General features: G+C 42.5%; 1 protein-coding gene across 1 annotated transcript in view; it reads right to left on the bottom strand.

Moving 5' to 3' along the window:
- Positions 1–23828, bottom strand: part of LOC147009562 (uncharacterized) — a 25202-nt gene extending 1374 nt beyond the window's left edge. The window contains exons 1-4 of the mRNA XM_085861455.1: positions 23628–23828; positions 7760–7862; positions 7209–7450; positions 1–434 (exon numbers count right to left, since the gene is read on the bottom strand). The exon at positions 1–434 is cut by the window's left edge and continues 80 nt beyond it. Of these exons, the coding sequence (XP_085717581.1) occupies positions 1–434; positions 7209–7450; positions 7760–7862; positions 23628–23702 (854 nt within the window). The 5' untranslated portion in view covers positions 23703–23828. The remainder of the gene's footprint in view (positions 435–7208; positions 7451–7759; positions 7863–23627) is intronic.
- Between the last annotated feature and the right edge of the window lie 723 nt (positions 23829–24551).

A 24551-nucleotide genomic window follows, 5' to 3' on the forward strand; every position in this document is an offset into this window, starting at 1 on the left:
TCCCCTTCTAATACCTCTTTTTCATCTCCCACTATCCACTCGTCTTCCAACTCTTCATTTGGCGCTGAGCTGGAACCAACTTCTGCCTGATCTTTTCCTCGTGCCACAACTACTATCTTACTTTCGATCTTTTCTCCCCCGTCCTGCAACGGTGGCTGTCCGTCATCTTCACCCTCTCCTTCCCCTTCTCCCTCCCAATCCACGACCCCTTCCACATCCTCCTCTGGTCTCTTTAAATCCTTCTCCTTGTCAGAATTCCTCTCATAAGTGTTCGTCTCCTCAGTCGCAGCATGTACATCCGTATCCACTTTGATCTCCAAATCCACTTTTGGCTTTTCAATACCAGGTGCAAACTCCTGTACTCCTGCATTGACAGCCACAACCATCTCCACTGTACTATGGTGCTGGAGATCAACTGTTGTCGATCCAAGTGTCTGTGGAAAAACAAATGCAAAAACCTGATACAATCATGCAGTCAGTCATGTGCATCGAACATTACATCAGTGGTACAAGCATTTGTTGGGTAAGAAGATAAGGAAACATATTTGGAGGTAAGTGGTTGAAAGCTGGCATGTGTGTGTGTGTGTGTGTGTGTGTGTGTGTGTGTGTGTGTGTGTGTGTGTGTGTGTGTGTGTGTGTGTGTGTGTGTGTGTGTGTGTGTGTGTGTGTGTGTGTGTGTGTGTGTGTGTGTGTGTCAGTCATTGGTTGTTATCTCAATATCTGAGTTTCAGAAGGTGGAACTTGGAAGGTGGAAGTGGAAGGCATCCCAGGTCTCAAAATATCCCCATGGACCAAACTGTGAAGTATTCACTGGATCATGATTCATGGACCAAACTGTGAAGTATCCACATGGACAAAGCTGTGAAGTTTTCTTGTTCTCAATTTTGTTCCAAGGACTCTTTTCAGGATCGTCACCAACCCCCGAACAGCTTCCAACTGTAGTTTGTTTGTATTTTATTTCCAGAGATGTTTTTTCAAGATCTCAGTGATGTGTGTGCATGCGTGTTGCAGTGCAAGAAAGATGTTTCAACCATTTTTTTCTTCCTCAATCTGTAGGTCATTTCTTATAGCTTCAATGCTCTATATTTTCCAAAACATTACTACTGTGTTCATTATGTCAGAACAAAATTGACTTGATCTTGGATAACAAAACTAATAATCAACAAGAAAAAAAGTTCATCAAAATCTAAATTTCATGACATACATGTGACCCCAAAAACACAAGTGAACCTCTGCCTGCTTCCACCACGTAGTTGGGCATAGATATGACAAGGAATTTGTTTCCCATCATAACACCATACTTGATGCCATGCCCTGCCTGCACTGCACCAGACTGACAGTTTATAGTCAGCACCGAGAATCAAATACACTACCAATACATGTCAATCCATTGTGATCAGTATATGGAAGAACGATCATCAAAATCTCATTCGTTCTTGTCTTTTTTGACAACTCGTGAGCCCAAGGTCCATGAAAAGGTCCTGCCAAGACAGGACACCACCTTCTCCTCGGGTACGCTAAGGGGTCTCGGGACCGCGGGTGGGATCTGCAGACGGGATCCCACCTGCTCCTGGGATCTGCAAGAAGGTTCAGCGACACCAGCTATGCTCTGCAAACAGGATCCCACATGCTCGCAAGGCACATGATAGGGTCCCTGGACTCTGAGGTCCCATCCATGAAGCCCGCTCGGGAGAGAAAAGAAGCCATTCAGGGCCCCAGGAACTCTTCGCTGACTCCGGGCCAGTTCCCTGGACGGCATCCCATCTGTTTGCTGGGTGGCTTTTCATGCCACCTGAGCCACATGAAGACTTTACAAGAATGTTATACAAATGTACATTTGTATTCTTTAATTGTACAAACAGACATATAATGTCGCTATCTGGCCACCCATATACATACAAGTATTATTTAATGCAGATCCACAACATAAATGTTTTGCACCTTTTTGTTTCCACAACCTTGAATGTTATTTCGCTTCAGCACTTTGAATCAAGAATTGTGACTAGTTTACTAGAATGGCATTCTTTAAAGTTATGACGTCAACAGAAATGTCTCCCCTTACATCATTACATCATTATACATACTTGTACTGAGTTTGATTTAAATCCTTTCAACTGTTCTCAAATATCAGATTTTTATCTGACACGACCTTTGACCTCTTGACCTCATAATCTAATCGGTTTATGGATACATCATTATACATACTTCTACCAAGTTTGACTTGGATCCCTTCAGTAGTTCTTAAGTTATCACAGTAACGAAACCCTATCATGGACTCTGACCTTTGACCTCTTGCTGCCACCATCCAAGCAGTTCATCTTTGCATCATACTATATACTTATACCAAGTTTGGTCACAATCCCATCATGGTTCACAAGTTAGCATAAATTTTACCCAATATGACTTCCCCTTTAAATCCAACATGACCTTCGACCCCAAAATATAATCAGTTCATGTTTACATCATTATACATACTTGTACCAAGAATGATTTAAATCCCTTCAGCTATTCTCAAGCATCACATTTTTACCTTGCATCACCTGTGACCTTTGACTTCTTGACCCCAAAATCTAATCGGTTCATCAATAATTATCCTCGCCAGAGGAGAGGGTATTGCATTTGGGCCCACTTGCTTGTTTCTCTGTATGTCCACACAGAACAAGGGTATATGTGTAAATTACGTACGATCCATCCATCCATCCATTGGGACCATACCCTGTGCAGGGCGTTGGTGCTGCCTAAGCAGTCTCCTTGGTTATTGAGCACAATCCCAGATGGGCCGTCACTCCAACACAGGATACCAGCAAGCTGGCACTCATTTTGCCGACCTCAGGAGGATGACAGGCAGAATCAACCCCACCTGGTTATCAATTCAACAGCCAAGGGGGATTTGAACTCAGGATCCTAGGATCCCAAGCCCACCACCCTAACCATTAAGCTAACAACCAGGCATTGACAGAAAGGGGTGAAAACATAGAAAGCATAGAAAAGGGGGCAATGGGAGTACTTCCATTAATTACCTGTTAATGCAATGGGAGTATGTCTATTAATTACGTATTAATGCAATGTGAGTACTTCTATTAATTACATATTAATGCAATGTGAGTATTATATTAATTACATATTAATGCAATGTGAGTACTTCTATTAATTACGTATCAATGCAATGTGAGTACTTCTATTAATTACATATTAATGCAATGTGAGTACTTCTATTAATTACATATTAATGCAATGTGAGTACTTCTATTAATTAAGTATCAATGCAATGTGAGTACTTCTATTAATTACATATTAATGCAATGTGAGTACTTATATTAATTACATATTAATGCAATGTGAGTACTTCTATTAATTACGTATCAATGCAATGTGAGTACTTCTATTAATTACGTATCAATGCAATGTGAGTACTTCTATGAATTACATATTAATGTAATGTGAGTACTTATATTAATGCAATGTGAGTACTTCTATTAATTATGTATTAATGCAATGTGAGTACTTCTATTAATTACATATTAATGCAATGTGACTACTTCTATTAATTACATATTAATGTAATGTGAGTATTTCTATTAATTACATATTAATGCAATGTGAGTACTTCTATTAATTATGTATTAATGCAATGTGAGTACTTCTATTAATTACGTATCAATGCAATGCGAGTACTTCTATTAATTATGTATTAATGCAATGTGAGTACTTCTATTAATTATGTATTAATGTAATGTGAGTACTTCTATTAATTATGAATACATGTAATGTGAGTACTTCTATTAATTATGTATTAATGCAATGTGAGTACTTCTATTAATTATGTATTAATGCAATGTGAGTACTTCTATTAATTATGTATTAATGTAATGTGAGTACCTCTATTAATTATGTATTAATGCAATGCGAGTACTTCTATTAATTACGTATCAATGTAATGCGAGTACTTCTATTAATTACGTATTAATGTAATGTGAGTACTTCTATTAATTACATATCAATGTAATGTGAGTACTTCTATTAATTACATATTAATGCAATGTGAGTATTTCTATTAATTACGTATCAATGTAATGTGAGTACTTCTATTAATTACATATCAATGTAATGTGAGTGCTTCTATTAATTATGTATTAATGCAATGTGAGTACTTCTATTAATTACGTATCAATGCAATGTGAGTACTTCTATGAATTACATATTAATGTAATGTGAGTACTTATATTAATGCAATGTGAGTACTTCTATTAATTATGTATTAATGCAATGTGAGTACTTCTATTAATTATGTATTAATGTAATGTGAGTACTTCTATTAATTATGAATACATGTAATGTGAGTACTTCTATTAATTATGTATTAATGTAATGTGAGTACTTCTTAAATTACATATTAATGTAATGTGAGTAAGTCTATTAAATACGTATTAATGTAATGCGAGTACTTCTATTAATTATGTATTAATGTAATGCGAGTACTTCTTAAATTACGTATTAATGTAATGTGAGTAAGTCTATTAAATACGTATTAATGTAATGTGAGTACTTCTATTAATTATGTATTAATGTAATGCGAGTACTTCTTAAATTACGTATTAATGTAATGTGAGTAAGTCTATTAAATACGTATTAATGTAATGTGAGTACTTCTATTAATTATGTATTAATGTAATGCGAGTACTTCTTAAATTACGTATTAATGTAATGTGAGTAAGTCTATTAAATACGTATTAATGTAATGTGAGTACTTCTATTAATTATGTATTAATGTAATGTGATTACGTCTATTAAATACATACCATTGGAACCTGAGTATGTATACTTATTTGTCACCAACCTTTTCTCCCCCATCCTGCAATTGTGGGTATCCATCATCTTCACCCTCTCCTCCCCCTCACTGTGTACTATTGGAACACAACTACAGTAAATCTATTAAATATATAAATTGGAACATGAGTATGTCTATTGATTACATATTCAAATGTGTTAATTATGCATAATTAAGTGTTGTGGGAATGACGACTTATTGGGGCTACCTTTGCAGAGGATAGAGTAGTTCTCTTCCATATTTAATGTATCAGAATAAGTGTGAGGTAACTTAATTGTGATACGATATATGCATTGTTTTATGTAAAGAAATATGTCGTCTACCCATCCCCAATGTTTGTCTCTAAAGCCGCCATCCCTTAAATCACCCCTTTTTAATGTTATTACCTTTGTAATCTGTCTTTTAAGCGATCTGACAGGCCGGTGGTGCCAGTTTGGGTGGGAAAAAGCTTCGGTTCCGATCAAGGCGGAGTTTTGATCCTAACTGAGGAGGAGGGGGAGTTCCAATCATGGACAAATTGCGGTTGAGAGGGGAAGGTCTAAGTGCATCATCTGAGTGGGTGGGGGCAGAATCCGTAAAGGCGGGTGTAACCCACGTGAGGGAGAGCAGAAACCCGGAACATCACTGGGGAAGCTGCATGTGCGTCACCGTGGGGTTTCCCCCTGAACAGGCCCTCCCTCTGCTGTTGCGGTCTCCACCATGTCCACTCAGCAAGCCACACACACTTTTCTCATGCAGAAAGACTGTGGCATGGATATTGGTTTTTGCCTGCTCATGTCTCATCAAGGGTTCAGCTGTGTCTTGCCAGGCACTGACCAGGGTATTTTCTGTCCTGTCTGTCACTCTCTACTGTCTATTTCCTGTGGAATGACTGAGGCCTTAAGGCAAAGTAATTAAGGATCCCATTCGTTCATTTGATCAGTGGGCGCACATACAGTAGAGGGTCATGGGGTGCTCATGGTTCATCGTTTGCTTCCAATTGTATTCCTGCCCCGTGTTCTTCAATTACACTATAAAACCTCTGTCTCTGGGTGAATTTGAGCAATTCTGATTGCAGTTGCAATTGTACATGTCCTTTAAAGGACAAACTGGATACGGGTGACTAGCGCCTATAATGAGGCCGTGCCATGCCATGCACCTAAAGACTGTGCTCGGTTGTTAATCGAGATCACATGCAAGGCAGCGAATCAGAACGGCGCATCTACTGCTGGGTTATCTCACTCGGCACAGTATTGTGATGGAGAAACACATGATCCAACCCAGGACAACCGAATCAGTCTGCGCCGTGACCGCAGCGACGGCTTTGACGCAGTTCACCAGGATTTGAGCCGGGCAACCACATCAACTTGACCACAACAGTATGTTTAAAAAAAAACATCCGTACAATTAGAGCATGAGCAATTGAGCATATCTATAAATGACGTACTGGAACGTATTAATTGCATCTATTATTACCTTCGCATTCTGCGAAAGGTTATGTTTTGGTCGGCGTGTATTTATTTATTTATTTATTTGTAATCTTGTGATTCGTATAACTCCATGAGGATTGAACCGAATTGCATGAAATTCGGTGGGATGATTGGTTATTAGCCAGGAAGCATTCGATTAGATTTTGGGATCGTTCGGGTCAAAGGTCAAGGTCACGAAAAGGTCAAAATCGTCTTTTTACGATAACACGGTCAATTTTTATTCAATTTGCATGCAACTAACGCCAAAATGTTCAGAATTCAACGCCTCATCTTGTGATATGCAATATGACACAATGACGCCCATACTCTTGTTACCGGTTAGGGGTCAAAGGTCAGGGGGGTCACGACCTTGAAAAATATGCGGTTTTTGTCATAACGCGGTCAATTCTTGTCCACTTTACATGAACCCAGCACCAAAATGTTCAGAATTTAATGCCCAATCTTGTGACACAATGACGTCATAACACGTCACCGGTTGAGGTAAAATGTCGGGGGGAGGGGGTCACGCCCTTGAAAAATATGCGGTTTTCGGCATAACTCAGTCAATTCTTATTCGATTTGCATGAAACCAGCATCAAACGAGATTACCTTCTCTTGTTGAAATGTTGTATTCACCGAGCTTGCGAGTGAAGACTCGCCAAAATGACGTGAGTTGATTGTTGTTTAGTCCGTAGCCCCCGAAAGTCGGGGGGGGGGGTCATGACATTATAGATATGTGGTTTGTGTCATAAGACCATTCATATGAAACCAGTTCCCCACACTCATACCAAGAACAAAAAAAGTAGTGGCGGCGAAGGTATGCGCTCTATGAGTGCCCGTTCTAGTTAAATATGTAACACACCAGCACACAAACACCCCACAAAAAAGTCCTGGTGAGGGTCTGCAATATTTCATTGCTCTTTTTAGTTTACCGTTTGTTGCTGTGTCCGAACATCAATGTCTGGCTTCTGTGTTTGGGCCTCTGTTTCGATCTCATCAGCGGTAGAGTGAGGTGGTGGTGAAGGGCCAGGAGGAGCAAAGGGGAACAGAGGTGCCACCTCAGAATGGGCTCTCCCAGATGAAGTCACCAAAGCAGGGGACAGCGACGGACGTAGAGCCGGTGGCATTGATGTTGAGAACAAGGGGTGGGAGGTGACGAATAGCGGCATGAAACCTAAAGCACATGGTGGAGGCATGGGGGAAGGGGAGAGGGGAGGCATGAAGCAACAAACCAATGTGAGAGTTTTTGGGGGGAAGGGGGGTAGAGAATAGCAGGGCCTTCATGAATGCAATTCAACCAGCAACTTAGTAGCATCGTTTAGGAAAATAGAGTGTAACGCAGAACATGGTCAGCTCAACTTTGGAACATTAGAGATTGAGTTACAAACTGGTAATGGAGAATGAGTGTTTCATGTGTTCTTCGGTGGTTACATTTCTCAAAAGGAAGGACACACAGAGGGCTTGGGGAGGGGTCTAATCGTACCAGAACCAGAACCTGAGTTTTCTTCCTCGCCATCTCCGTCATCTCCTCCCTCATCATCGCTGTACATTCCAGAGCCAGGGTCCACATGAACCACGTCATCTTTCTGACAAAAGAATATCAAATCAAACTTATGTTTTGTCATTTTAAGAAAGCACTGAAAGATGTAAAAAAAAAAAAAATAAATAAAAAAAAAAAAAATAATAATAATAATAATAATAATAATAATAATAAAGATTACCCATCAAGGCTGCCCTACCAAATTCTTTACAAGCCTGAGAAGGAGTCATGTTTGCAAAGACTATGGATCGATAGTCAACGGTAATATCATTAAAGTTGCGTAAAAGAAACGCAGTCAACAAAAGCAAAGAAGCATTCTCGGGTGACGATTCCCAAGCACAAACAAAACATTTCCCAACCCCTCCCACAAAGCTACCGATGCAAAAGATACAAAAGTCTCCAAAGGGAAAACCCTCACGCTGATCGAGAAAATTGCATTTCAGGAATAATCCTTTGGCAGGGACAAAAGAGCACCAACAGTGGATTTAAATATCATACTGTGAGTCAGATAACCAGCTTTCTTGCAATGTTTTATTTTTGTTTTTAAATCCGTACAGGCAATGACCGAAGTCCACAAACGCGCTCTGTGCTGAAGGATAACATTTCTGCAAAAACGTGACACTAGAGCCGAGATAGCTACAAACCCTGAGGGTAGTTGGATGCTTAAGTTCACAAGGAGGCGTTCATGAAGTAACGTGATCCTCAAGTATAGTAGCAACAAAATGAAAAGATCATGGCTAACCAGGAGGTTCAGAAAGTGCTGAAGAACCCATGCAGTGACCACTGCCCACAGATGAAACCACCCAACCTCAAAGGCAACCAAAGCTTGCAGAGCGACCCAGATGGTATTGCAAAGCTCCTGAGAAAGCCTTGGCTTTGTTAGCGAAACAACACTGATGAGAACGCAGCAAGGCAGTCAGTAACGAGCCAGGAGGTTAGCCAGCAAGCAACTCCCAAGGGCAGCAGAGCTGGGATGGAATGCTTAAACAAACGTTTGGATGTCAAAACAGGAGAAAGCGGCATTGGTGGGCCTGCACGCTCTCACCCGTACCTCACCCCTCATGCTGCATACCTCCCTCTATGATGCGTTCCACACCAAATGCTTGCAGACCACGGGCATTCGGCCAGGACATGTGGCATTGTCGGGCGAACCCATAACCTCAGCACAAGTGGGTTAAACAGATTGTGAATGCCCAATTACTTACAATATATATATATATATATATATATATATATATATATATATATATATATATATATATATATATGTATGTATGTATGTATGTATGTATGTATGTATATATATATATATATATATATATATATATATATATATATATATATATATATATAAAATCACCCGGAGTTGCTATCCCAAGTGAGGACATCTGAACTACAATCTATATCCTCATTATTCTGGCGACTGCATACATACCGAGATGCTGAGCAGTCACAGCTTTACACCAAATGTAGTTCCCATTGAGTCACTTCCCTCTTGTGATAAAAACGGATTAGCAAGCTGATGTCCAGCTGTTGGCAGTGCTGTTAAGTGACGTCATACACACACAAAAATCTAAAACAAGGGTTATATGGATAAGACGCTCTGCGATTCCATGACCTTGGGGAGAGTCATCTGGTGTGGTGGAGTGGTAAACTTCGATTCTTCTATTTTTGTGGAAGGGGGAGGTCTTTGAAGTTCGAAAGAAACTTCCCAGGCCAAATGGTTTTGATTTTTTCCATCGATGCTTCCAATGACGAAGCGTTGCCTCACTAATGTAAAAGCAATCAAGCTTCATATCAGATGAAACAACCAAAGAGATGTTCCGAATTCAACATTTCAGCAAAACCAACGTCCCAAGGAAGTCAGAAAATGTCGAGAGGTTTTAATTGAGAACTAAAGTTTGTTTGGTAAACTGACCTCAACAGATGAACTTTAGCGTGCCAAGTTAGATAGACAATGAGAAGCCTGCGAGGGTAAACCAAATGCAGAGTTATAAAAACAACATTTTTCCAAAGGCCAACAATTTCCAGGCTGAGACCCCCTCCGATATCAACGGCTAAAATCCATGCCTTCCCATTTCCCGTCACCCTCCCATCAGACCATGGTCTCCAAGGACCTCAAGAATATTCAGGTTCTCATGTTTCTCAGATGTTGAGCTTTTATTTTTATATTATTTTATCATCGAGCAAACAGCAGTGTTTAAACGATACGTATACAGAGTCACAGATTTTTAGGACAACGGTGGTAAAATTCTTGGCCATGAACCGAACACCAAACTTCAAGCAGACAAAGGATGGATTACTTTAGAATATGTGGAGCAATGTCACAATCTTTTTTAAAAAACCTTTACAGGTAACCACACTGATGAAACTCATTCACCCAACAAGGAGACACACCTGGCTCCGCACGGCGTCGCAACGACAAAAGCACCAGACTGCCAATTAACATCATTTGAAATCCCACTTGTAGCTTACATGCTTAGTTTAGGCAGCAACACACAACACCCATAGCGAGCTGTAAACGTACACGGCACATGTGGGAATGATCACATAAACTTGTAAGGCTCATAGAACAGGTGAAATGTAACACACAGACAGGAACCCGCTTCGTACTGCAGCTTCAACACTTATTCCCCAGATGCACATCATGGAAGACGTACGTTTTTAGTTTGACTAATTAGCAATGCAATTACATCCTCAATTAATCTCTCAGCCAATTTACCTCTCTTCACCTCTTATAATCACACTGGCTCTTCAGCAACTCAATAAAATTCATCCACCATTGCTGTTGTTTTTGAAAATGAGAGAAAAACCGTAGATTGGTTCCTCATTTTCTACCCAGGTCATGATGTGGTTGTGGCCCAGGTCAAAGGTGCATGGTCAAGGAGCCACATTTGTATCCACATCTGTCTCATTCAAACCTTTCAATTCCTGCCTTAGAGAATCAGTGTGTTGTTGAGGCCAGAAAGACCTTCAAGGGTGAGGAAAGCCAAGTTAAAGATCTGCAGTCTAGGTCAACCAAGTTGCATTACCCTCAAATACAGAGGTGATGTTACCTCCGCCACTGAAGGTGGACGGAGGTTATATTTTCACCCCTGTCTGTGAGCAGGATATCTCAAAAAGTTATAGACACATTCTGACGAAATTTGTTGGACAAGTTGGGGGTGCGACAAGGACGAATTGATTCGATTCTGGTGAAGATCCGAATCCGAATGAGGAGCTGAGAATTTTTAAAAGCGATTCTTCACCATTGGGAGTTAGTGCCAAAAATGATATACTGTACTGTATAGCATGATATCTCAAAAACGTTGACGGATTGTGACAAAACTTGGTGGAAGAGTTGTGCAGGTGACAAGAACAAGCCGATTAGATTTTAGTTAAGGTCTGGATGCAGGTCCAGCCCATCAGTGGGATACAAAACATAAATTGTTCAGTCTGGGGGAGGTATGCACTCTACCAAGTGCCATTATAGTTGTTGTTATTGTTGTAGTCTTGGTCCCTCATCAAGCAAAGAGACTGACGGACCTCAAGTTTCCAACAGCATCTGCCGGACACTCCCCTCGATCCAGTGTAGAAGAGATGTTGAGAGGTGTCTGTGTTGGAACAGGGAGAGGAAGTAAGTCATAATATATGTGGTGGTTTGTGGGGCGGATAGACAAAGGGGACATATTGGGTTTAGTGTCATGTTGGTTGGACCCTATGTTGATATTGCATAAGACAAGAGTGATGTCCACATCGTAGTCTGGTTATATGGACTCACGACGAAGTGTTGTTTCAGAAAAGTGGATTTGAGGGCAAGTGTGGTTGAGGATGTTGTTTGAGGGACGATGTTCTATGGACAGTGATGATAGTTGTGAATGCGACGATGCATGGAACTGTTTGTGAGGGAGGAGGTGTAATATTGAGGATATGAGAGTAATGATGAGCAGTTGGATGTTTCATTCAGTGTCTATATAAAGTCTACACCACCTTTCAAATTTCTCACCTTTTGTTGTCTTATAGCCTAGAATTAAATTGCATTAAATCAGACTTTTCCCACCTTTATTTACACATCATAACCCACAACTTACGAGTGAAAAACAAATTCTACAAATTTCAGAAAATTAATTAAAAATACAAAATTAGAATATCTTGGTTGGATAAGTGTCCACCCCCTCCCCCTTCACCCTCATAATAACAATTGTAAATTAGCTCAGGTGAAACAATTACCTTCAAAATCACACACCAAGTTAATTGGCCTCCACCTGCGTTACATTGTAGTGATTTTAATTATTTCAGAATAAAATAAGCTGTTCCTGTAGGTTTCCTCTGCTGGGTAGTGCATGTCACAGCAAAGACTCAACCATGAGCACCAAGGAGCTTTAAAAAGACCTCCGGGCTAAAGTTTTGGAAAAGCACAGAACAGGGGATGGGTATAAAAATATTTCAAAGGCCTTGAATATCCCTTGGAGCACAGTCAAGACAATCATTAAGAAGGAGAAAGCATATGGTACCACCATGCCCCTGCATAGATCAGGTCATCCCTCCAAAATGGATGACCAAGCAAGGAGGAGACTGATCAGAGAGGCCACCAAGAAGTCAACGGCAACTTTGAAAAAGCTACATGCCTTTATGGCAAAGACTGATGGCTGTGTGCATGTGACAACAATATCCCAAGCACTCCACAAGTCTGGCCTGTATGGTAGGGTGGCAAGAAGGAAGCCATTACTCAAAAAAGCCCACCTTGCATCCCGTTTGAGGTATGCAAAAAAACACTCCAGAGATTCCGAAGCCAAGTGGCAAAAGTTTTGTGGTCTGACGAAACCAAGGTGGAACTTTTTGGCCTAAATGCAAAATGTTATGTTTGGCGCAAACCCAACACAGCACATCGCCCAGAGAACACCATCCCTACTGTGAATCATGGTGGTGGCAGAATCATTTTATCAGGATGTTTCTCATCAGCAGGAACTGTGGCACTTGTCAGGGTAGAAGGGAAAATGGATGGAACAAAATAAAGAAAAATCCGAGAGGAAAACCTGCTGCCCTCTGCAAGAAAGCTGAAATTTGGATGTCAGTTCACCTTTCAGCATGACAACCCAAAGCACACAACCAAAGCTACACTGGAGTGGCTAAGGAACAAAAAGATAAATCTCCTTGAGTGGTCGTCAGAGCACCGACATAAATCCAATCGAAAATCTGTGGCATGACTTGAAGATTGCTGTCCATCGACACTCCCCACGCAACTTAACTGAGCTTGACCAGTTTTGTACAGAAAAATGGGCAAATATTGCCCAATCAAGGTGTACAAGGTTGGTAGAGACCTATCCCAGCAGACTCACAGCTGTAATTGCTGTCAAAGGTACTTCCACCTTTGCTGACAGGAAGACATGGGAGGAGGGGAGTGGAAGGAGAAGAGAGGAGCGGGGGAAGCGGATAGGTGAGCAGAAAGGGAGGAGGGAGGGGAGAGAGATAGGAGGGAGGGATGAGGCGAAGGAAAGAGGGGAGAAAATGGGAGGGGGGAGGAAGGGGGGAGAGAGGGGGGTATCTGCAGGGGGGTGGGGGTGTATAACAATTGCTATGTTAACCATGTTATGCAGATTAAATTTTAAGTGCATTGGTTTGGGGTGGGGGTTGGGAAATGTTTCATATATTGAGGAGTATATAGTTCATGGATGCCCCAAAAGGGTGTAATGTAGGATTTTTTTTATCAACTGGAAAGGATCTAATATCTGAATATATAAGATTTCCCGGGTGATGATTGGGAGATTAAGATTCTTCAATTCCTTCATGTGCTCTGTTGAGCCATGTTAATGATGTGCTGTCTTTATCACTGCTGAGATCAGCTTCACCGTTTAAAGGAAACCTTGCAGACATACTAAATCAGTGTCATTGAATCCTCCGACTTGTGTACACAATCATGTCTTACCCCTAATTTGGTATCTCATGATGGACATGTTGAAGTTCATGATTCCATATCTTTTCAACTATCAACATACACATACTGGTTGGAAAAATGTAAATCTGAAATACTGTACTACTTCCATTTAAACATGTCCAAAAAACAATAAATAAAAAAATCCCTACCTACCCCATTCATTGAGCAGCATGTTACCAGAAACCCAACATTTTTTTTGGGGGGGGGGCTTATTGGGAGGTTTGTTAGGTTTCAGTGTTGGTATAATGATCGCTTTTTTCCATATTGAGTGTGTCCATGAGTGGTTGTATATTTCAGTTAGTGCACTCATGAACGAAAGGTGAAGATGTTTCAGGTGGATATTGGAGATATTGTCTGGTCCTGTAGAATTGGAGTTTTTGGTCTTTTTATCATCTATATGTAATGGAGCAAGTATGTATGTATGTATGTATGTATGTATGTACGTATGTACGTACGACTCCTTTAAGAGGATTTGATCTTGCAAGTTGAAACTTTCAGGAATGGGGCACCCTGAAGTTAAGCATGTGAAAGTTTCATTTGATTCCATCAAGTTTTGAAAAACATCTTTTCACCCATCTTGGCATTTTCTTCCTTTGGGAGGAATGGGTGAGTTGCAGTTTCAATTGGAATTGTCCGAGCTATATAATAACAATGTATTGTACATGTACGAGTATATAAGCAGTACGCATGTTTTCCCATCATATACGTAACCTGGGTTAATTTTATTTTTGGGAGCGATCAAGACAGCATTCTGTTGCCTATACATTGCCCAAATATAGGGATGTGTCAAAAGAACGTGTTGCACGCTTGGAACAAAATGACCTTTATGGCAGGTTTATGGCACTGTGGTATAAACAGAGATAATAACATGACTCCCCCTGGTGACTCCCGTAAGGGAGTGGGTGCTTCTAGTATCTGTAACTGATTGTAAGGTAGAGAGCTTCCTTGTCAGGTTTCAATTTGTTTAGCCTTTTGGTGATTGATCTGTTTTTACGAATGGTAGGTTTTGTGACTTCGACTGAAGAGTTGTCATTGATGAGATTGTCTGATTGCTGTTTTTTGTATGGGATTGTACAGTCTTGATCGATTACCGATTTGTGTGATCGGGGTGGCTTGGTACAGGGGTTGTGCATGTTTGATTGTAGTCCGCTGGAGTTTTCCACCGTTTGTTTTATGGTCGAGGCTGTTGATGAATTTTTCCCGATTTTTCTGTTTTTAGCTGTTGGTGAGCAAGTGTGGGATTGTGTTGTTCAAGGTACTAATTTTTCCATTGATCTTAAAGGTTGAGGTTTGCATTTTGTTTTTAGAGCATTTCTTTGTTTAATGAATCGTTTTATTACCTCGCCACTGAAGGTGGAAGGAGGTTATGTTTTCACCCCTATCTGTCTGTTTGTTTGTTTGTGTACAGGATATCTCAAAAAGTTGGGGATGGATTCGGATGAAATTTATCGGGAAGATTGTATGTGTGACAAGGATAAACTGATGAGATTTTGGTGAATATCTGGATCCGATACGAGAATTTTTAAAGTGATTATTCACCATTGAGAGACAGGGCCAAAAATGATATATAGCACGATATCTCAAAAAGTGGTGGACGGATTCGGCAGAAACTTGGTGCACAAGTTGGATGTGTAACACAGAAGAATTGATTCGATTTTGGTGAAGATCCAAATCCAGATCTGGATAGGAGAATTATTTAACTTTTAAAGTGATTCTTTACCATTGAGAGATGTGCCAAAAACAATATATAGCACGATATCTCAAAAATGTATTGGACCCGATATGTTCTCGTGGATTAGGCATTACAGGGCGGAGGCGTCTGCCTCTGGACGTGTCCGGGTGGTGTTTGTCCCCGGACGGTGTTTGTCTCCGGACATGTCCGGACGTTGTTTTTTTTCTGGGTGATGTTTGTAGTATTGTTGTGGGCCGGGGTTCAGTGGCGATAAACGACCACTAGGTGGAGCAGTAGAGCTGTCTCCCACCGAACACCCAGAATTAAAAGGTCGTCACCCCGGATAACTCCGGGGTCGACGGGTCACATAAAGACCATGATCGCCAATTCTCTGATGGCGTGAGGTAGGGTCAGTAGCCAAATTTCAATATACCTAAGTACCCACGTCGTCAAATTACTGGGGAAATCACACCCTCAGCCGACTCTGTCCGAACCGAGTCGCAGGTACCGACTCGGATCCGGCGTAACCGAGCGGAGTTATCAGAGCCGCGCCGGTCCCAATGAAAACTTACGGCACCAACGGCCTTACTATTTCTCAATACGCACCGTGCTTGGTCAGTAAAAGAAAGCACAGAAAACGAGCTGGTATATTTAACAGGGGGGTTTATTTATAATGGGGCAGGGGAGCACACAAAGAGCAGAGTTATCCGAATATGAAAATGTAATGTACAATGAACACAGGGCACTTAGACAGTTTCTACTTACAGGACGGTGCGCGCGCGCGCACACACACACACACACACACACACACACACACACACACACACACACACACACACACACACACACACACACACACACACACACACACACCTAAAAGAACTGGACCCCGTCGGGTCTTTATTTTGGCCTTTCAGCTCGGAGGGAAGGCGAGCTGAGGGCAGGGGCCTATTCTTGCACCTGTTCGCCTCATGCGGTCTGGTCGAGCTTGTCCGGTGGTGGGACTCGAACCCGCTGCCAACAATGCAGCACCAAGCACCAGGGACCAGGAACGATGCCACGGACGCCAGCCAGCACGGGAACGAACCAGACGAGACGCCAGCAGGCAAGACAAGGCTTCCTCTCTTTCTCCTCTTTCTCGACGACAGGGCGAACCTTCTCTTCTCCTCCCCCTCCCCCACGGGTCGAGGGCAACGCTCTGAGGTACTCGCCTCCAGACTGGACGAGGGGTTGTCGGGCGACTTGTGGCTGCCCCTCATTGGTCGGGCCCACAGTGGGCGGTGGGAACTTCACCCCTGTACGTGACACGCTGCACGTGGGCAATGGATAGCGATGGTGCGAAAACGAAGGATGAAGATTTAAAGATATAAAAAAAAACCTGACTATAAAAGTAACTCGTAGCGCACACACGAAATTCCCATTAGACAGAAGGACGGGACCCTGACTATAAACACATACTTACCGAAATAACTGAACTGCGGGGACTGCTGTCTGTTTGTGTGCAAATGGCTGCCAGATTCGTTACAGTATGACTGGTACAAAATGTATTTCAGACATTATTTTGCTTCCATCTTCACTGTTATTCTCTGCAGAAGCATTTTCATGAGACGGTATGCATCGTAATTAACGCTCCACTGCACGTCTGCCTTCCCTTCCTCTCACCTCTCGCTGCCTTCCCTTCCCCCACCCCTCCTCACTCTCCTTCCCTTCTCGCTCCCCCACCCCTCCTCTCTCTCTCCCCCCTCTCCCCCCTCAGTATTCCCGTCAGCGAAGCGACAGATGGTATTTGCTCGTTTAATTAATACTTTACAAATTCTCCTTCACCATTTTCCTTCATTCTCACTACTGGGTAATCTTCTGGACCTTTAACAGAAAATGTAAATACATGTAATAGTAAAAAAAAGGCAGGGAGACCGAGTTAATAATGTAGAACTAGTGGATTAGAGCAAAGCTTTTCCACAGAGTTTTCACGTGAAAACTCATGAGCACATCCGGGTTCTCTGAGCTCGGTTGCCCGGAATGGTAATTGCGGCCAAGCTTTCTAATGTGGCCATCTCTTTTGTATGTGGAACACAGTCTAGTTGGTGGATGCAAGTCTATGGGTCAAGCCCACAGTCACAGAAGGCCTTTGCTGCAATGCCACGGCTGGTTGCTGCCGAGCTAACCCACAGGCAGCTGGCATGGTGACAGTCGAAAATGCCGCAGATGAGAAACAGATTTGGGATGGACGATTACGAGTTGATCCATATGAGAGGAAATATTGGTGTATATTTGGAGGACGGTTAAAACCACGCACTTACATGAGGAAGATTTGCTCAACTTGCAGTGCTTAGGTTTAAAAGAAGGTGAAAGCACAGAAAATAGAATGGCACCGCCAAATGTATTCATAGTCAAGTCGATTGCTTTGGGTTACAAAGGACACTAGGAAATTTAAATTTTGTGCACATATAAAATCACACGCAAACAAAATGGAATTTTCTGACGGCAAATGGCCTGTTTGACATTCCCAACTCATGATACTGGTATCCCAGGTTCAAACCTCACAGACGGGGTTCATCTGTGGATGGACTAAGTGATGTACTCGCACATGATTCAAGAGTACAATGTCTCACCATATCCTGTTAAGCCTGGTGTTGGCTTAATGGTTAAGGTGGCTGGCTTAAGATCTTAGGGGTCGTTAGGTTGAGCCCCTGCCATTGAATTAACACCAGGTGGGGTTGACTCAGCCTGTCATCCTTCTGAGGTCGACAAAATGAGTACCACTGTACGAGTAACAGAGGGCATTGCAACAGCGGCACAGCCACTGCCCCAAAAATTATGCAACCAGCAGTCAGAGGCTGCACGCGAACAACAACAAACCATATCCTGCTGTTCCTTCGTGGAATATATGCACAAACTTCTCCATAGGACTTAGATCTTGAAGAAAAATAAATTAAACAATTATTTTCACAATTAACGAAAAGAATTACAACTAGAAGGGCACTCGGTGGAGCGCATGCTCCCCATGCAATGCCTGATCCACAAGAACATATCGGGCCCAATACATTTTTGAGATATCGTGCTATATATTCGTTTCACCCTATCTCTCAATGGTAAAGAATCACTTAAAAAACATTATCAGATCCGGATCCAGAACTTCACCAACATTGAATCAATTCTTCCTTGTCGCACACCCAAATGTCCACCAAGTTTCGTCTGAATCCGTCCACAACTTTTTGAGATATCGTGCTACGTATCATTTTTGGCCCTATCTATCAATGGTGAAGAATCACAAAGTGGAAAATATCTCGGATTTTAACGATTTCTGATACGATTCGGTACGTCCCATGAACTTGGAGACATGGTAGCGTTTTTATGGATTTGTATGGGCCGTATGGCGCTGCCATTCCCCTCCGTGGGCCAAGGTATGGTAGATACTCTCTCAGTGCTGGCACATAATATATCCTCCTCTTCAAAAGGTCCCATGGGATCTTTGACATCGAGCAACGGATGTTGGCAGACAGGACACCCAGCTTAATGTCCGTCCGAAGGACCGTTTACCGAATGATGCAACAGCCTGCTTGTGAAGCACCGGAGTGAGGGTTCTTCATCAGGTTAGGATTCGAACCCCGACCCGACGGTTCAGAGGCAAGTACTCCACATCTGAGCAGTCCCGCCCCTCTTACCCGACCTCACAACTGCACCGACTAAACAAAAAGCAAAATCAATTTAAACAAAGTTAAAATGTTCCCAGCAATCTACTGATGAAGTCACACAAAACTTTAGCCGTGCTTTCCGAGACTTTGTATTATCAGATCAACTGCATCAGGGTCACATTGAGAAACTTCCCAATGTTTTTCTTGTACACGGACAAACGATCTCATCACTCAACAGCATGCAGCAAATGGCACGCTCTGGTCAGGTTGAAAGTGGGGAAATTCCTCCCTTATATGGTATTTTTTGTTGTTACCAAATTTTACAAGGCCAGATCATGAGTAACGTGCTCCTCGGTATTGAAAGCAAATGCGAGGTACGAAACGACGGGCTATTTATTTGTCGGCGGTTTGTGGCACATGATGATCTCCAACAAAAACAAGGCTCGAATGTCAAAAAAAAAAAAAAGCAAAGTAATAGTACACAATAGTCGGGTCAAAAACAAACAAACAAACAAAAGGAACCTTTGTTCCCCCTTTTAAAACTCGTTTGATGTCCTACTTGGACAGACTCGATTGGTTCAATTTGGGGAAAGGGATCAGACAGCTTAGGTTGCCATAATATCCTCTGAAAAGGATTCAAATGTCCATATAATAATACAGGTTTGATTTAACTATGTATTACAGTTTCTACCGACGTAAACACTGCATGATGTCATTGACGTTCCGTCCACGGTCGGATAATTGTCGTGGAAAGTTTTTAATGGCAAGATAATTTAAATTTTTGCGACTTGTGGTCACAACATTAAAACAACCACTACAGGAAATTACATAAACGTTTAAAGCCAAGGATGACATGAAATTACTACAAAGTCACTCGGTAGAGCGCATACCTCCGCCAGGATGAACTCTTTACATTTTGTATCCACTGATCAGATCCAGATCCGGCCTAACCTGAACCATTATCTAAATCGGCTTGTTATTGTCACCGAACAAACTCATCTACCTTGTTTCGTCCGAATCCGTCCATAACCTTTTTGAGATATCATGCTACATCTCTCAATGGTGAAGAATCCTTAAAAAAAAAAATTTAATTCTCGTATCCGAATCGAGTCTCAACAACTTGTAAGTTCAATCAAATCCAAAATAGAATCAATTATTTATTGTCACACACCCACCCTGTCCACTTAAATTCGCCCAAATCCGTCCACAACTTTTTGAGATGTCATGCTATATATTGTTTTTGGTTCTATCCCTCAATGTTGAAGAATCACGAAAAAAAGAATTCTCGTATCCGGATCTGAATCTTCACCAAATTCTCAATCATTTCGTCCTTGTCACACACCCAACCTGTCCACCAAATTCCGTCCACAACTTTTTGAGATATCTTGCTCACAGACAGACAGACAGACACTGATGAGCTGAAATCACAACCTCTGCCCACATTTGGTGGCAGAGGTAATAAGTAGATAGATATCAAAGGTAGACAAGCAAAATACACATCCATCAAAAACACACGATTGAATACAAGAAGATTAAAGTCAACCCCCTCTCCTTCCCCAACTCCACCCCCTCCGAAAGAAAGGAATCAATCCATGGAGGTGTTTTTGCCTCCCTGGCCATCATATATAATATATATATATATATATATATATATATATATATATATATATATATATATATATATATATATATATATATATATAATGATTGTTATTTAGAGGATTTGACAGAGGAAGCCGCGAAACTTTCAGGCATTAAGGAGGCCACCTTGAACTTATGTGGGGACAAGTTTCATTTGATTCCATGAGGTTTTGAAGAACAATTTTTTTTGTCCATCTTGGAATTTTCTTCATTTAGGGGGCGTTGGGGGTCGGAACAATTGGAACTATCTGAGCGATATAACCACGACGTATTGTATATGCACCTAAACAATACGCATGTTTTTGTTTCACGTACGTAACCCGGTTTTTATTTTTATTTTCGGGAGCAATCGAGGCAGCGATCTGTTTGCCGATACACCGCCAAATATATAAAGGGATCTGCCAGAAGAACGTGTTGCACGCTTGGAACAAGATCGCCCGTCGACCGGGCACTCTGCCAGCAATCACAATGATCAGATCTGAATTGAGTTTATCGCTGCCTTGCTGGGTTCGATAGACAAGTACCAAAAGCGAATGTGAATTGCATTTTGAGCTTTTATTGCTCATCCCACCCAAATGCAGCAACGTATTTCCCGATTACATGCAATTATGTGAATAGTGGTGTTGGTTCTGTGGATCAAACATTCAAGAGGTTTCAAAAGTTTTTCACACAACCATAACAGCCAAAAGCCATATTGTTCTTTAGCCACAATAAGGAAATCCTTTGTGGTATCCCAATCAGTGAATGGAAAGGCTTCTCTGAGGTTCAAAAGGCACATTCATTTCCTCATACAATGTTGTTTTGAGCAAATTTGTTTTGCTTTGTTGGGAAGGGGAAGTGAAGGTATTGGGTCCAGCAGCATAGCCGGAACGTACGCACACTTGCCTCCGAGTTTGAATCTCGGCCTGGCTATAAACTGTCACCCTGGTGTTTTGCCTGCATGACGATCCATCAGTGTGGGCAACGTCCCTCAGTCGGACGTTAAGCTGGAGGATGCGTTCACCAGCATCGATAGTTGTCGGTGGATGTTAAAGATCCCACGGTGTTTTGGAGAAGACAAGGGAAGATATCTCCGACACCCTGAACAATATCATAATTCCTTGGCACTGTTGAACATGAGGCATGGGCAGCTGGTTTGTGAAAGTCTTCAGCCAGAATCGTTCTCCCAACACCCTGTACGACCCCATAAAGTGAGAATAATTGGTAGAGGAAGAAGAGTATTGTTTTTAACCTCTCAAAATATTTTCCTCTTGCAATTAATGGCAAGATTTTTTCCTATTTATAGAATTGGACACTGCTGCAGTTCCTTAATGACAAACTTCCTCCTATTCATAGAAGCAAAACAGAACCAAAAACAAAAATCCTTCCCGAAGTAACTTATAAGGTTTAATTTTTCATTCAGCCAAGGGGAATTTCAATGGTGATAATCATTCCGAGAACCCTTCCTCCGAGTTCAACAAGTCGACATACAGTACACGAGAATGCGCTCCAGACACGAGCACGTTACGTGAATGTCCACCAGTTCATGGTGGTGGACAGTGTCCCCAACTTTATGTCTATCTGAGGGATTATCCGTAATACCAAAGCAATCTACAGGTAAAGCTTTCCAGAAATTACTGGAGTCAGCGACTCAAGAGTCGACTCACATTTTATTATCTCATTGAGAACTTTCAAGTTGTTGAGACTCGAGCATCAAAACTCGAGCTCGGGTCTTAAGGCATCATTCCCTGTCCATACCTCCAGGTTGTTAACCTGGGTAACCTGAATGATGCTGATAACGGCTGTGAAACAAGGCAAGGGCAAACGGGTGCGGAAAGGAGTGAGGGATGTTGACTGGGAGACAGAGCGGTGGCTTGAAACCGAGATAGATATTGAGGGAAGGATGGAAAATGGAGACTTGGGAGAAATGTCCACCAAGAATCACCATCGAAAAGGGTCAGTGGGCAAGGCGACATGGATTATCTATCAACACCTGGTTGGAATGCGAGTTTATCTGGTCCTTTTCCAATCTCGTAACCAAAGAATGGTGACCTCGCCGCAAGTACTCCACGATTACTACCACTACAGCTTGGTGTTGGCTGGAGATCTTCGAGCTCCTGTCGTACCGTTTAACAACACCGGGTGGGTTGACTCAGCTTGTCATCCTTCTGAGGTCGGCAAAATGAATACAGGCTTACTGAAAACAGGGGGCGGGGGGGGGGGGGCACTGCATCAGCGGCACAGCCACACTCCCAGCAACGATGCAACCAGCAGCCACAGTGGCTGCATACGAAATAAATAAAACCTACCACTACAACTAGTAGCATAACTACCATCGAACGGACACGATTGCTCCCGCATTGTAGACTTCACCGGGGAGGTCACCACCTCCAAGTCTTTCACGAACCGGTTGACCAGGTTTTTTTTTTACGTTCAAGATGAGGGCAGGAATTTTTATTTGTTCATGGTGATGGAGATAACTCGACTACTGTTCGCGAATTGTGTCATTGACGTCCACAGACAAGACACCCGACTTGAGGTCCAACATCACACCAGCGAAACACCAATCGGACCGATTATAGTCGGGTAGGGAGGGAATGGAAGCAGGAGTAGACGGCTCTCTCTGCCCCCCAGAGTACAGTACGCCCGATTCATCAAAAAAAAAAAAATCGAGGGATTCGAACCTCTCAGGGGCTGGGACGACATCTCCAGTGGGTCCCGAGGGCGACGGTCCAGTCAACACAGCGCAATTACCCCTCGGCTCGTCCCCGACATCTCTCACCGATAAAATACTCACCACGTACATGAGGGGCCATGGACATGGAAAAGCCTACTATGGGGATATCAATAAATAAATAAATATAACAAGCAGCTCTGCTGGGATGTGGAGAAAAATCGCGGCCTACACCGCACTCGACTAGCGGATTCGAGGTACCTGGACTGGACCCACGCCATGCTGGCCTTGCTCACCTGCACGGCCTCGGCCGCGAACACGTACGCGAGCAGCGCCACGACCAGCGCAGCGTGGGCCGGCTGAGATCGCATTTCGAATGCTCCGTCCGCCTCTCCCCGGGCTCTTCAAGCCGCCGCGTTCACCGGCTCGTCCTCGAAGACGCGGCGAGCGGTTCTCCTCACACGAAGCGAGCCACGCGCTTCAATGCGCATGCGTGACACGTCATCGGTCATCTCCCTCGTCAGTCGTCATCTCCCGCCAAAAGATCGTCACGGGGGGGGAGGGGGATACACAAGCATCTCGAGGACTCAAGGGGAGGTTACTTGAGCTACATCAACACCACAACTAAAAAAAAACATTTGGGGATGTCTGAGGTAGTATTTACTTCACGAGACATCGACTGCCTTGTTGTACACACGACGGACATCGACAAGTCTCCAGGACCACATTGGGACACACTGAGGTGTTTTACGGGAAACCCATGAAGAACCTCTTCGGACGATGTTCACCAAACTCTTGAAGGACCGAAGTGTACCACAGTCATGGAAACGAGCTCCTGTGGAGCCAATTTTCAGGAAGGGAAAGAAGTCCAAGCCAGCGAAGTACACACCAGTAAGTGTGACCTCCATGGACCATGGTGTGTAAGTTAATGGAGAAGATCATGAGAAAAGCCCTGATAAAACACGATTTACGAAGTACAGACCAGTAAGTGTGACCTCCATGGACCATGGTGTGTAAGTTAATGGAGAAGATCATGAGAAAAGCCCTGATAAAACACGATTTACGAAGTACAGACCAGTAAGTGTGACCTCCATGGACCATGGTGTGTAAGTTAATGGAGAAGATCATGAGAAAAACCCTGATAAAACACGATTTACGAAGTACAGACCAGTAAGTGTGACCTCCATGGACCATGGTGTGTAAGTTAATGGAGAAGATCA

Source organism: Eptatretus burgeri, chromosome 17, assembly GCF_056783735.1.
Source record: "Eptatretus burgeri isolate ZD-2024b chromosome 17, Ebu_testis_v1, whole genome shotgun sequence".
In the NCBI taxonomy this organism is placed as follows: domain Eukaryota; kingdom Metazoa; phylum Chordata; class Myxini; order Myxiniformes; family Myxinidae; genus Eptatretus; species Eptatretus burgeri.